Source organism: Anoplopoma fimbria, chromosome 8 (genome assembly GCF_027596085.1).
Source record: "Anoplopoma fimbria isolate UVic2021 breed Golden Eagle Sablefish chromosome 8, Afim_UVic_2022, whole genome shotgun sequence".
Taxonomy (NCBI): Eukaryota; Metazoa; Chordata; class Actinopteri; order Perciformes; family Anoplopomatidae; genus Anoplopoma; species Anoplopoma fimbria.
In genome coordinates, this window is record NC_072456.1 from 11,362,713 (window position 1) to 11,375,758 (window position 13,046).

The window sequence follows — 13,046 nt, forward strand, 5'->3', positions numbered from 1 at the left end:
GATAAATATTTCTTGTGCCCCCCCCACCCAAACAAAAAGGCTCTTGAGGTGTGTGGGTCCTGTTCACTTTCATGTCATCTAAAATGCATTTTTCTCGAATTTGAAATGTCTCTGGCTTCCCTGCGTCAGTTCCCGTAGTGGCCACATGGTGGCGACACGGGGCTAATCATAGCCATGTGGCTGCTCTGTGGGCACCAGTCGCTCCAGAGAAGTGAAGTTTGCAGGAAGGATCGCGCTCAGTTGAAGAGAGAGAGAGAGTCAGAGAGGGGGAAAGTGTGCTGGGCTCCAGCGAGGAGGAACAGAGACAGAAAAACCAGGAGGAAACGGAGACAACTTTCATTCACACTCACACATTTTTTTTTTTTATATATATATATATATATAAAGGTTTTAGTGCGTATTTGAAAGAGCGGCTGGAAAAAAAACAACAACCCAAAAACAGAGCGCAACTTATTTAAAGCACTTTTGAGTCGTGCGTTTTTTTTTTTGTTTTTTGTTTTTTTGGAGGGGATCGAAATTAATTCTCTTGAGTGTAGTGGATGTGGAAAAGCGGACGAAGGTTTTAACACACAGAGCCGGAGGAATGTATCCAACTCGGGCAGCTTCGAGTCGGCGTGTGTGGAGATGTCCAGCCGGCGCTCTCTGGATCCTCCTGCTCCTACACACAGTCCTGGACCTGAACGCGTCTGGTGAGTCTCAAGCCTCCTTTTTATTCTCCCTTTATTCTCCCTTTATTCTCCCTTTCTCTCCTCTGCTTCCCTGCTGGCCTCACTCAATCTGCGGTTCATCCCAACACGCTTGAATCCAACGATGTAATATATCAACAATATATGACAAACTTCTGTAGGGGACTGGTTGCATGTGTCTGTTTTGGGTTTTTTGGGGGTTTTTTTGGCATTATAATGACTTCATCGCACTTTAAATGCGGTTTAAAGTCATTCATCATTGTCTTTTATTTGTCTTTCTCTGCTGAAATAATCTCATACATGCCCTCAAACTGTTTTATAAAGCAGAGCTGTTTGCCACCGTTCAGCCTCCTCTCTCATGTTAATGATCGTTGGTTTTTAGATTATCGTCCTATTGTCATTGGGGAAAGCTCTGCACGGGGAAAGACTTGACTCTGTTGGCAGACAACAGGGGGGGGTCTTAACCGGTCAGCTGGAGAGCTATTGTGTCAATGGTTCAGGTCGATTTAAAGATAAGGGATGCAAAACATGTTAAGGGCAAACAGTTGTTAAACATTTAGGTTTGATTGATGAGGATGCATGGGCAACTTTTTTTTTTTTCAAAACCTAGGCCAGTATGTCTTAATTGGCTCACATAAAACACTAAAATAAATCATTTTATGTGCCTGTACAGTGTGGTTATTTTTTTTTGGCCCATTCAACTATCTAAATAGAAATGTTTCCACGGCCTTTTACTGTGCCGAGTTTGTGGTGTTTAACGTCTTGGAGAAAGGATTGCCTGATGGTATATGTAACTGGCTTTTGGTTGACTAATATAAGTATGATTGAATTGTATATGAAGCCGCTTGTGGAAAGCGTTTTTAATATTTTCTGGTCTCTGGCGTTTGAGTGTATTGCAAGTATAAAACAATCCTCCCCTCCTTATGGGTAGTGATGAATTATCTCTGGATGTTTTTTTTTTGGGGTTTGTTTGGATTATCTCTGTCCTCCTTAAATGCTTTTGGCTTTTATTTACAACGGAGGTGTACATAATAAGCTGCGTTGGGAGTAAAGCTTTCTGCCATGGCCCTTCTCTTGCCATCCCTTCCTCTCTATATCGTTCTACCTCTCTTTCTTGCTCTGAGGCAGGGAGGAATGTTAATCCACATTGCTTAACTGGATGAGTTCGCTATAACCTCTGCGAATGGAGTTTCATGATCGAATATGGAGTGGAGGAGAGCCAAGCCCCTACTTTAGATGTGGAAACGGTCGAGTGGAAATGACTCCCACAGTTTGATGGCAAAATCCTCCTTGAAAATTAAATTTCATATGCTAATACTGTTTTTCATGAAGCAAAACTGATTCACTTTTGCTCTCCTGCCCACTGCTAGAAACCAGAAAATAGTCAAAAGCTCCAACTGCTGTCTCTCTGAGATCATTTACAGCTGCTCTGTGCAATGAATATGATTCCTACTTTTTCTGTACATCCAAATACTTGTAGCTTCAAATGTTGTAGCCTTAATTGGTATGGACAAGAAAACAATGCCCATTATCTTCTTTGTTCTTCCATTACATCCACAAACCTGACTTGCTATTTACCGCCAATGAAGCAGCTCCAGGATATGTTAGTGAAGGATCACACTGGGAGACTTGTCTCTGCTCTGGCTTGCTGTAATGGAATGGTCGGAGGGGAACGAAACAACAGTACGGTTCAACTGGATGTGAGGAGTGCAGTGCCATGTGATCAGTGCATATAAAAGTGGCTGTATTGTAGAAGCAACTTAGCAAACGTTACGTGGATGAAACGGAAGGGGTTAGGCTGTCTGCTTTATCTGCTGCTGTCTGGTAAACCGGTCAGTCTACCAGCTTCCAGTCAGAGGTCAGAGGTCACTGGTCTGTCTCTGTGGTTCAAATGTCAGCATTTCCAGGAACAATAGGGACTTCCCCTGGCCACAGTAAGGGAATTTGTTAACATGGCATTCTTGCTTGACAAAGGATGTATAAACCAATAATATAAATGCACGCACGTTATATTTTGGGAGAAACCGTATGCACTCTTGGCTGCTTAGAAAGCCTGAAACTCCGATCAATTGGCTCACAAAATGCAATCCAAATCACAAACATGCACTCCCCTTGATTTTTTTGATTTTTTTTTAAAGTGCAACACTCTTTCTTAATTTACATGCTCACAAAATTCTGAATAATGTCAGTGATCAGGTCAAGGCAGGAAATTGGATAATGGGTTTGTACTAAAACCTGAGTTTATGTCAACTTTAATTGGCCCTAAGATTTCTTCCCTGTCCTTACCAAAAACAGCTTAGGTATCACCATCAACTCTTTAGGGACTATTCCAAACAAAGCAGATTGTAGAACAGATCATGATATTTTATTCTTGTAGGCATTGCTTCACTTCCAAATCACATGAAAGTCTTTTCCAATCATTTGCACACAATAGGAAAATCTTAAAAACCCCCATGAATGTTGACATGGCCAAGGTTTTTTTTTTATTTTTTTTTTATCTTCCAGCAAGAATCTATTTGTGCCAACTGGATTGATTCTTAATCTCATAACCCAAAATTGAACCCAGGTTTTGCAGCATGTCAATCTGATTTCTTCTGAAAGCCAGGAACAATCCGATTACCACAGTGCAAGTAAAAGCACCTTTTGTTTAAACATAAAATAGGCGCAGCATCTTTTTTAAAACAGTCACTGTCATTACATGTTTCCGCCCCTGACCTTTAGCTCTAAAGTAATAATCTGTGCCATGTATATAAAAATAAATTGACTGCAATGTTTCCCCACTATATAAACTGTGTAAATGTTTCTGAACATGGGACATTCACTTCTAAACATAAAAGGTCCTGTGCAGGGCAGCGACTATGTGAAATCTGTTTAGAGTTGCATTTAGCCTTTTAATAACACTCAGGGAGGCTATAAATCATGTTGGCTGGAGCTGCCTCAGTGCTGTTTTCAACAGGACACACTGTTGACACTAAAGGCACTTCACCCCTGGAAAAAAAAAAAAAAAAAAAATCCTTGGTCCTGCAGACGGAGTGTATAGGAGCTTGTCCTACTCTCCCTGCTACTGGGGTGTCTGTCTGTACTGTCATATGGTATTTTCTTAGACTCTAGATATTAATGATTTAGAGTTTACAGGCATCCCTGTAAAATGAAAGCAAATCAGCCTCTCCCTGTAGTGATTTATAGTTTTCTCAGTGCTTTTCATCATTGCAATATTGCTGTAATATCTCCTTTTATCTGTGACCATATGGAAAAAAGTTGGGCTCCATCGAGGTCTAAGTGGTACATCTCTTTCAGAGAGATAATTCCTCTGTGTCTAAAAACTCAACTCCCACTCTGCACAGTGCACACTACATTAACTCAGGCATCAAGTGGTGTGCATCCCTAAAAGCTTTTGGCAGACACAGAAGAATGTGGCAGGAACTGTATGTGTGAAACAGATGTATGGTCTTTTTCTAGCTCTTTTTTTTTTTTTTTTTTTTCCTCTGGACAGTTCAGCTTCATTTTGAGCGTGTGAAATGGGCAGAAAGTGGTGGACATTAACTTAATCAGGACATAGCCATAAATCACACGCTCGGACTCTGTTTTATGTCACTGATTAAAAACAGTGGTGTGTAAACTGCGTCGTGCACTGGCAATTACCTACTTCCCGCTAGTTATTAAGCACATGTGTTTGCCAAGGCTCCGTTAGCCTCAGCGTTGCCATAGGGCAAAGTGTGTGGAGAATATTGTGTGCTAATTGTTTAACTGATGTACAGCCAGCGGGCGACTTGCTTTAAGTGATATAAAAAAAGCATCAAGACATCGAATAACTTGTTCAGTACTTTTCTTCGTGTAGATTTTTTCTCATCACTCTCTTACTGTGGTTGTTGTTTCCCAAGCCGGATTACCTCATTGATTAGTTAAAATCTGAATTTTCCATATGATGTGTGATGCTAGTGAATGGTACAGGTTTTTTTGTCCATTGAATTGCCGGCTGGTATGTCCTGATAGTATGTCGTCAGTGCTTGGTTGATAGAGGAATTTTGGATGGAGAGGCAGATTTAGGCTTTCCCTTTTTTGTCTATCTGCTCTCTGCAAAGTTAGTGTAAACTCCCTGCATTTGTGTAACATTGGCAGGAAAATGCTCTTGTTTCCACAAATCAGACTTTGTGGAGCGTGCTGGTTTTTTAGTGGTCCGAGTCCCTCTGAGAGGCAGCGTTTAATCAAAGGCTGAACACAGTGGACGCAGATCTTCTTTGGAGGCGTTTGATAGAAGTTTCTGCCACCACAAACTGTAGCCAAGCGTGAAAAACCTTTTTCCTGCAATTTACTGTCTGCACAGGAGGTCAGAGTGTTGGAGGGAGAGAAAAACCTCTGCAGGGTTCAAGGAAATGCAGTGCCGGATTAACAAAAGGAACAGAAAACATTGGTTCAGGTTTTTAGTGCTGCAGTTGAGAAGCTAGTGTGTAGAGGACAGTGCGGCACTGCAGTGGTTTTAACAGAGGTAGAGTCTGGTAGCGTGGGGCTATAAGCTGCAGACAGGTAGCATTAAGTCTTGTCAAAAGTGTATGGTACATTAATAGACTAAAATATATATTTGCCCCTGTTCTGTATGTCAAGACTACATATTATATAGCTTTCTATAGCTTCTATTGAATACTTTCTATGTTGATGTCTCTCGACTGCTGTCTGGAAGACAAATTACACCCGCCACATAAAAAAACTGTTCTCTGCTGTACTTTACACACGCGATACAATGAGTCCTTTACTGCACGTGTAAGGCAAGCTGTAAGTGCGAGAGTGTGCTGATGACAAAGTGACACTTTAATGAGTCTGATGGAATAAGCCACACATACTGCATATCAATTTCCCATATGGACTTGGCAATGTTTAATGTTGAGGACTGTGGGGAATAGCAGTGGCTTAAAGAGCTCTAAATTTCATTGAGAGCTCTCTTCATAGCAGTTTTATCAAATTACTTCTTTGCTAGCGTCCTCCCAGCAAGCTTAGCCTGGGATTAATATGTGGAGATCATGCTGCATTTAATTTAATAGGGGGCAGCATGAAACATGGCTTTTTAAATTCCCCTATATGTGTCAGAGTAAATCTTTTTAAACCTTGTTTGCATTGCATTAAGGACTTCAGAAACCCCCACTGCAAGCAGATGGGCAGATCTCTGACCAGCCACAATTAGGTCTTTGTACCACACCATGCTCCTTCCAAGGTATTACATGAAAAAAAACTTTCTGGGCCTCTCTGCCAAAGATATCAGTACTTACTTTCCCCAATAAAGTAGCTTCTTTTTTTTTTTTAATGCATAATATTTGACTTTATCATCTTTATCCCCCAAATATGTGTTGTTGTCACATTTCTGTCTATAGGAAATCAGCTTTTTGCTGCATGGACTTTTTTTTCCCCACAAAATCGCTACATGACCTAAGTAGTCTGGTGAAGTACACTGTCACCAGCACTGAACAAAATGAATAAGTGTTGCCTGCACCTATTCAAAAGTATGATCTTAATTTAATCTGCCCACACTTTATAAATAACTTCAACGTCAATGAAATGTCGGAAACACTAATCACAAACACGCTGTGTGTGTGGATTCAAATAATCGTGGTTTCTTCAGAAAAGTTGTTAAAATATAAATAAAATCCTTCGTCAAATTAGGTTTTCAGTACACACAGAACTACTTTCTCCCTTGCGAGCGAATGAGAGAATAGTCAACCCCTATGTCACCCCACCACCATCAGCATGACTTCAAAACTCCTTGGCACTCCTCTTATCTGACTGGCACGAGACACATGTTGGCAGTCTCTCCTCGCTCGCTCGCTCGCTCTCTTTCTGACTGTCTTGGCTTGGCCTTGGTATTCTGTCTTTCACACACACACACACACACACACACACACACACACACACACACACACACACACACACACACACACACACACACACACACACACACTCACCCTCTCCGTCTGTACAGTTCATTTTGCCGCCGTGTGGCTCCTCCACTTGGCCCTTCTTGCCTGGCTGACTAACACGCTGCTCTTGGCTGCGCTGTTTGTGTTTACTCAACAATAGCTGAGCGGGGAGGCTCCACACCAGCGGCCGCTCTCTTTACAGACGATCATAACCACTCATACGGGCCTCTGGTGATGGTTTGTCAGCATTTAGCGTCTTTGATTTAAGCAAAAAATACTTCTTTTGTGATGTCAGCTGTTGCAGAAACACTTAAGTTAATTTAGTTACGTGCTGATTATGAGACAAATTTTTGGCTTCCTCAATATCAATATATTTTTGGCTTCCTCAATATCAGTCTTCATGGCTCCGCGTCCACTCTGTCGCCCACGTGGTTCTGTGGTTACACTGGGAAAACCATTGGACCATCAGCTCCACTGAGACATTTTTATAAACTTATCACTCTGCAGTTATTAATACAACATCATCACATGTATTTTTGTTCACAGTTGTGTGTTTCCAAAATGATTCTTGGCAGCTCCATCATTCAAATCCTTCTTTTTTCTTGGTTTCTGTCTTTCTTTCTTTCTTTTTTTTTTCATGCCTCTAACGTACACACAGAAATAATGTAAATAGCACGTTTCTCCTGCAGTGCTGTGTAAAGTGGAAAATGCTTAGAATACAAACTTCAGTCTGCTTGTGGAATTATTAAACCAGAGATGTTTGGACGGCAGGAAATTGAATTTTACGGGGCATCTAATGATTTGTGTTCAGTTTGATTTTACTGAACCCCCTTTTGTGTGTGCGTGTACATAGTGTTGGATTTGCTTTTCAGGGCTCAGGACTGATTTGTGGTCCGTCCTCTCATTTAGTCATTCGGAAGTTTTTATGTTTGTGGAACATACAAAGAGAAGTGTGTTTGGCCCTTTTTGGTCTTTTACTGCTTTGTTATTACAATCAGTAGCAATAGAAACTATAATCCTGTTGTAGCCCGACATTGAGGAATTCCTTCTTTTGAAGATTAATTCATGTAAATGGGTTTTAGTTCAAAGCTGCCGGTTTAACAAGTCTACTTTGGCAAACCGAATAGAATCGGTGATCTGCAGAAGTAATAACAAAGTTTTGAATGTATAAGCCTTTTTTTCCCTTCATCGTTTTCAGTGGAAGAGTCAAAGTCGAGATGCCTCATGAGCACTTTTTGAACCTACACACTGACCGATCATTTGATCTGATGATCAGAATATTTCTAATGTACTGTATGTACATGATGTCTTATCAAAGGGGCTGTTTGATTCCTCAGTGATCCAGCTGGTGAAGGTCTGTCTTCAGCACTCGGGGGGGGGGGGTGTTCCTCCAAAAGATGAACCTCTCCCACATTTTCCCACAATGTATGTTGTGCAACATGTTTTCTCTGCTCCATTGAAAATAGTTGGCAGACTATGAGGGGATTTTATACTGTTATGTGGGATAAATGGTAAGAAACAACCAACGGCCATTCTGCAATCAGGTTTCCCTTCTGTTTGCTTCCGTCTCCCGCTACATCACTTTTAAGTTTTTGTTCCCAATTTTATTTCTCCATATGTTTTACTTTTTTTTTTTTTACAATAGCCTCAAAGCAAATAGACAAAAAACAAAGTTTGCTCGTCTACCCCTGCGATGGTTGGTAGAGGAATGAAAAGAAGTAAGTTTTTTAAAATCAGGGTATGATTTAATTTACAATTATTGATCAATTTAAGACATTATGCTCACAAAGCCGACTAAGTGGTTACGGCAAAAACAACTATACGGACTGATTGGGTATACAGAAATGCAAAGAAAACAAAAGTGGGAGAAAGTTTCAGGTGGGAAAAACTTGTGTAGACAGAAGCCTGAAAATGGAAGGTAAAGAGTGCATTTTTGGATTTAGTTGGCTTAGTGTTGACATCTTGAACAGTGTTTGAAATGTATCTGACGAGTGAGGACATTGGCTTAGCGTGTTTGTTTAACCAAAGGCTTTGTCACATTGTTCTCTAAGCAAGCTCCCTATTAACCAGCAGCTAGTGTTTACCCCACCACTTCATTCACACACAAAAACCTTGAGAGGGCTTGTCTTGAACTAGTGGCTCAGACTTGTAGTCCAGGGATCTCAAACTTTCACACAAGGCAGATAAGTAATGCCTTTAAACCTTCTGACAGAACTAGTCAGCATAGAAGCAACTCTGCTATAATTTTCCAGCATGACTTCTGAAAACAATGTCTATTTGAATGTCCAGCATGGCTGTAAAATGTGACTATAATGTTCAGGAACAAGAAACCATAAATAAAACAGTGACTTAGCACAAATAGAAAAAGCAAAGAAGACCATAAGAAATTCAACTTAAATGGAAATTCCCTCTCTATCCATTCTAATCCTGTGTTGACCACACTAACCGAGGAATCCGGAGTTAAAGGTCTCACTGGCTGTAATTCTGAAGTACCATGAGTTAAATGCCCATCTAGCAAACCACTGCTGGCTAAAGATCTGCCAGATTCAGCCCCAAAAGGGAAATCAATGTCCCCGAGTCGCATTAGACGTGGTCAGATTGCATCTTTCATCGGCCTTTGTGACAGGCCAGAGAGAAAAAGCTTCAATGATGAAGTCAGTCTCTCGGTAAAAGTTGGTACTTCCTCCATTGGCATTTCTCAAAATTCTAGTTAAAGATACATTTTTGGTAAACTCCCAAAGCTTTCTTCACAGTCTTGGAGAAAATCCGTTCCCATACCCATACAGTCACTAGGAGCCTCTTAAATCCATTTTGGCTTGATGGCCTCACCATACGGCCGATTCTTTCAGAAGCAAAGTTATTGACTTCCGTGCAGTTTAACTCTCCAGATTGCGGGTCATTTTTAAACGGAAACAAGGGAGTGAAAAGAATGGAAGAATGCAGTCCGAAGTCTTTGCGTTACTGACCCTCAGATGCGTTTCCCAGAAGGTCGTTGAATCACCGAGGGAGTCCTGTGTTTGATGTCAGGGCGGCTGCTGGTTTTTGTGGTCAAATGTGCAGGAAGGGTAATAAAAAAGGTATGGAATAGTCATAGGGCAGGAATCTGTCTTTGTGTGACTGTGACAGAGTTTGTGCTATCTTCTTCGTCACTAGCTTCCTCTAATTCACTCAGAGACTCATGTAGGGGAACTCTTTATTTAACCCGGGTGAAAGCAGAAAGGAATCTTGCCAACTGGGACGCTCCCGCCCAGGAATTCATACATTTACCCTGTGAGATTCAGAATACCGCTGCTGCCCTCCGCAAATCTCTCCCTCTCTGAGGCCAATAAAAAAAACAGTGATGGGGAGTGTTGAGGGGAAAATTGAGTTTACCCTTTAAAGCAGCTCCCCTGTTTTTTGTTTTTTTATATTTCCACTTAGAACGGTTATTTAATTTCCCGGTGGACGTTTATCACGACTGACACAGACTTGGAAGCGAGTCAAGTTTAAGTTTACTTACTAGCGTGGTTGTGTCCTGCATGCCAACAGTCCTCTCACACTTCACTCTTGTTTTCCTGTCTCTAAACATATCTGTCTCCTCCTGGTTTCCCCCCCCCTTCTCCCAGAAAGCATTGATTTCAGCAGGGCAGGAAATGAAACTGCATTGCCCCGACGCTCCCAGCAGGAGAGGGGGGACCTGGGGAGGAAAGAGGAAGAGGTTCATCGAGTACAACAAAAAAAAAAAAAAAGTCCAATGCTAGTTTTTATTTTAGAAAGGGACCAAAAGATTGATAGTGTGAGGATGTGAGCGGGGACTGGGATGGGCTCAGCTAAGAGAAAGCCGAGAGGGCTAAGAGCGATATTGAGACCAGAAAATATTTTCATAGAGCTGTTTGACTGACAGCAGGCTTAAATTCACTCTCAGCAACTCGTATCAATCAAAAAAAGCTGAAACATTTCACTCTAACAAAAAAAAAACAACACATGACAGAAAACTAGAATAATCAGCCACAGACGGACGATGAAGAAAGTGGGGTTTTCTCACTAGTGGAGGACTGGCGATCTTTGACTACTCCTGACCTTCATCCCCCTATCAGAAGTCAATGATCTTCTCCTCAGAGGGGCCTGTATAAGAGGCTTATGCCCGCGTGATCCCACTGCCTGTTTGCTTAACCTCTGCGTGGCTGCCTCAGTCATGCTAAGCTTTGCCCACAAGAGCTCATTACCTCTCCGTCTCCCTCGCTATTTCATCCAGCCGTTGTAGCGACTGGAGGTTTAGGAGCCTCTGATTATGTACTCTGTTAAGCCCTTCGTACTAAAATATCCAATATAAGTTAAACTCGCGTCATGTCAACACAAAATAACAATATTTTGATAATTGTATTTGGAAATGTTGAGCAATGCTCGCTGGGCATATTATTTTGTGACTTCAGCATTTCCCTATCCCAGAGTAATCTTTAATGGAACATAAAACCTGTCATGTCATTACAGCCATAATTGTAGTAAAGGGCTTGATGGCAAAGCCTCAGCATCTTTCCCCTATGTAGCCACAGTTCCACTGCGCTTAAATATAGTATATTTATTGAGCTTTTCATTGAGATGAACAACTGTTTATGCTGTTGCATGCATTGTGTAATGATGTTTTGCAACATGGCTGGGGCCCGTCCCTGTAGATGTGTGCAGCCTGAAAGGCCCTGCTGCAGGGAAATTGAAGAAAGAAAAAAAAAAAAAAAAAAAAAGTCCCTGCTATGGGCATTGTGGCTTATTATTCTTGACATGCTCTGTTGAAGCGCTGATTTGAAATGGGCCGGCGCTGATAATTCGGAGCGAGACAGATTGCTGTGATTCATGACCGCCTGAGTCGAAGTTTAAACAATAGTGGATTCGATCTGAAGTTTCCCCCTGCTGGTAGTGTTCAACAGTTTGGACTACTGTCAGCTCAAGGCAGGGACATGTGGCAGAGTTTGGCAGGGCCAGAGTTTGTCTGAGCTTTCCTTTCTTTTACACATACTCCTGCTTTTTTCGCCCTCACTGTCTTTATCCACTGGCTCCTCTTTCTTCTCATCCTCGGAAACTTTGTCCAAAGAGGAGGGGTTTTTTTTATGAAAAGGATTTGTATTCCAGTTATTCTGGTTATATCCTGGAGCGTGTTCTGTTCTGGCTCCCTGTTATTGTTATTGTTATTGTTACTTACTTACTTAAATTGTCTGTGTCCACGACCAGACAGCAATGACCCATCGTCCCTCACTGCCCTCGCTTTGTTAACCAGGCTTTGTTAGTCCTTTTTACTCTTTAATTTAAAACTGATTTAACTTAAGCCAGCTGGCTAGCTTAGCCTCTACTCATGACGGCCCTGAGCATGAGTGGACATTGTCTTTTTGTCCGATATTTGTAATGTGGAAAGAGATGCGCTTCTCCCTAGAATGAACAAATTCCAAGCAAAGGATGTGCTTTTATAAACACTTCACCATCTTTGCGTCACTTTCTGTCATGCAGTATTCTGTTGACGGACATGTGATGCCTTTGTGGTCAGACTGGGTGACTGAAAGAGCAACAATGTAACATCCTTGTCTGCATTTATTTATTTCTTTATGTCCCAGGCTAGTTTTGCTTGTTGTGGTTAACATTCTTTTATTAAAATGTCGAGAATCTGCACCACCCGTTAGACAATAAGTGGAACACATGGAAATGGAAAATGTTACCAAGTTTAAATTTGGTAATATTTGTTAGACTTTGTGGTTCATAATGTTTGATTTAGCACGGCGGGGAAATAAAGCTAATTCTGTAAAATACCCAAACATTCATACATTGTATCTGGAACACAAAACCAGTCCCCTATCGCCTGTAAAAATGGCTTCTTAGAGTCTTTGGTTTCTATTTCTTTAGTGACAGTCATTCATGTTTGAAACCAAAAAAAGTTTTATATGTACCACTATAAAATAAGTAATGTGAACTAAAACACAGAATGGGAGAAAAATGCTATGCTACCATTGTCATATTTTTAGAAACTGCCTCCGAAAAAGCGAGAGACAACCTGTGAGATTCTAAGGACAAATTTCTTTCAAATAACCCATTGCTAAGTGTAGTGAGTGTACTCGGCTCTTAGGCATGACAAATACGGAAAAGGACACAATGGATGATGGTAAATTAAAGGTATTTATTATAATAAAGTAAAGAAATAGCTTCAATTGTGATGTGTGTCAGTCAGTGACATCAGTAATTTAAATGTGAATTTGTGAGCATGGGGTGTTGTCAGCGAAAACTAAAGAAGACCAAACCAAGGTAAAAACGGGCACACGCTGGCAGGGATGAGTCCATGTGAGCAGGATAGACCGAAGCAAGGCTGGATTAGGGCTTTTATTCCCTTGGAGATCCAGGACCAGGTGCTCTGCATCCTGCACTCTGCTGCAACCGCGTTCCTGTGACACCTTCAGGACAAAGCGAAAAATAGCTGGGCAAACCAGAATTGTACACT

The 13,046-nt window shown here is 41.3% G+C and overlaps 1 protein-coding gene across 2 annotated transcripts in view; it reads left to right on the forward strand.

Moving 5' to 3' along the window:
* Window positions 1-484: 484 nt before the first annotated feature.
* The window catches only part of ror1 (receptor tyrosine kinase-like orphan receptor 1), a 114,401-nt gene continuing 101,839 nt past the window's right edge, over window positions 485-13,046 (forward strand). For both annotated transcript variants that reach the window (XM_054602452.1, XM_054602453.1), the window contains exon 1: window positions 485-689. In XM_054602452.1, coding sequence (XP_054458427.1) covers window positions 584-689 — 106 coding nt within the window. In that variant the 5' untranslated portion in view covers window positions 485-583. The remainder of the gene's footprint in view (window positions 690-13,046) is intronic.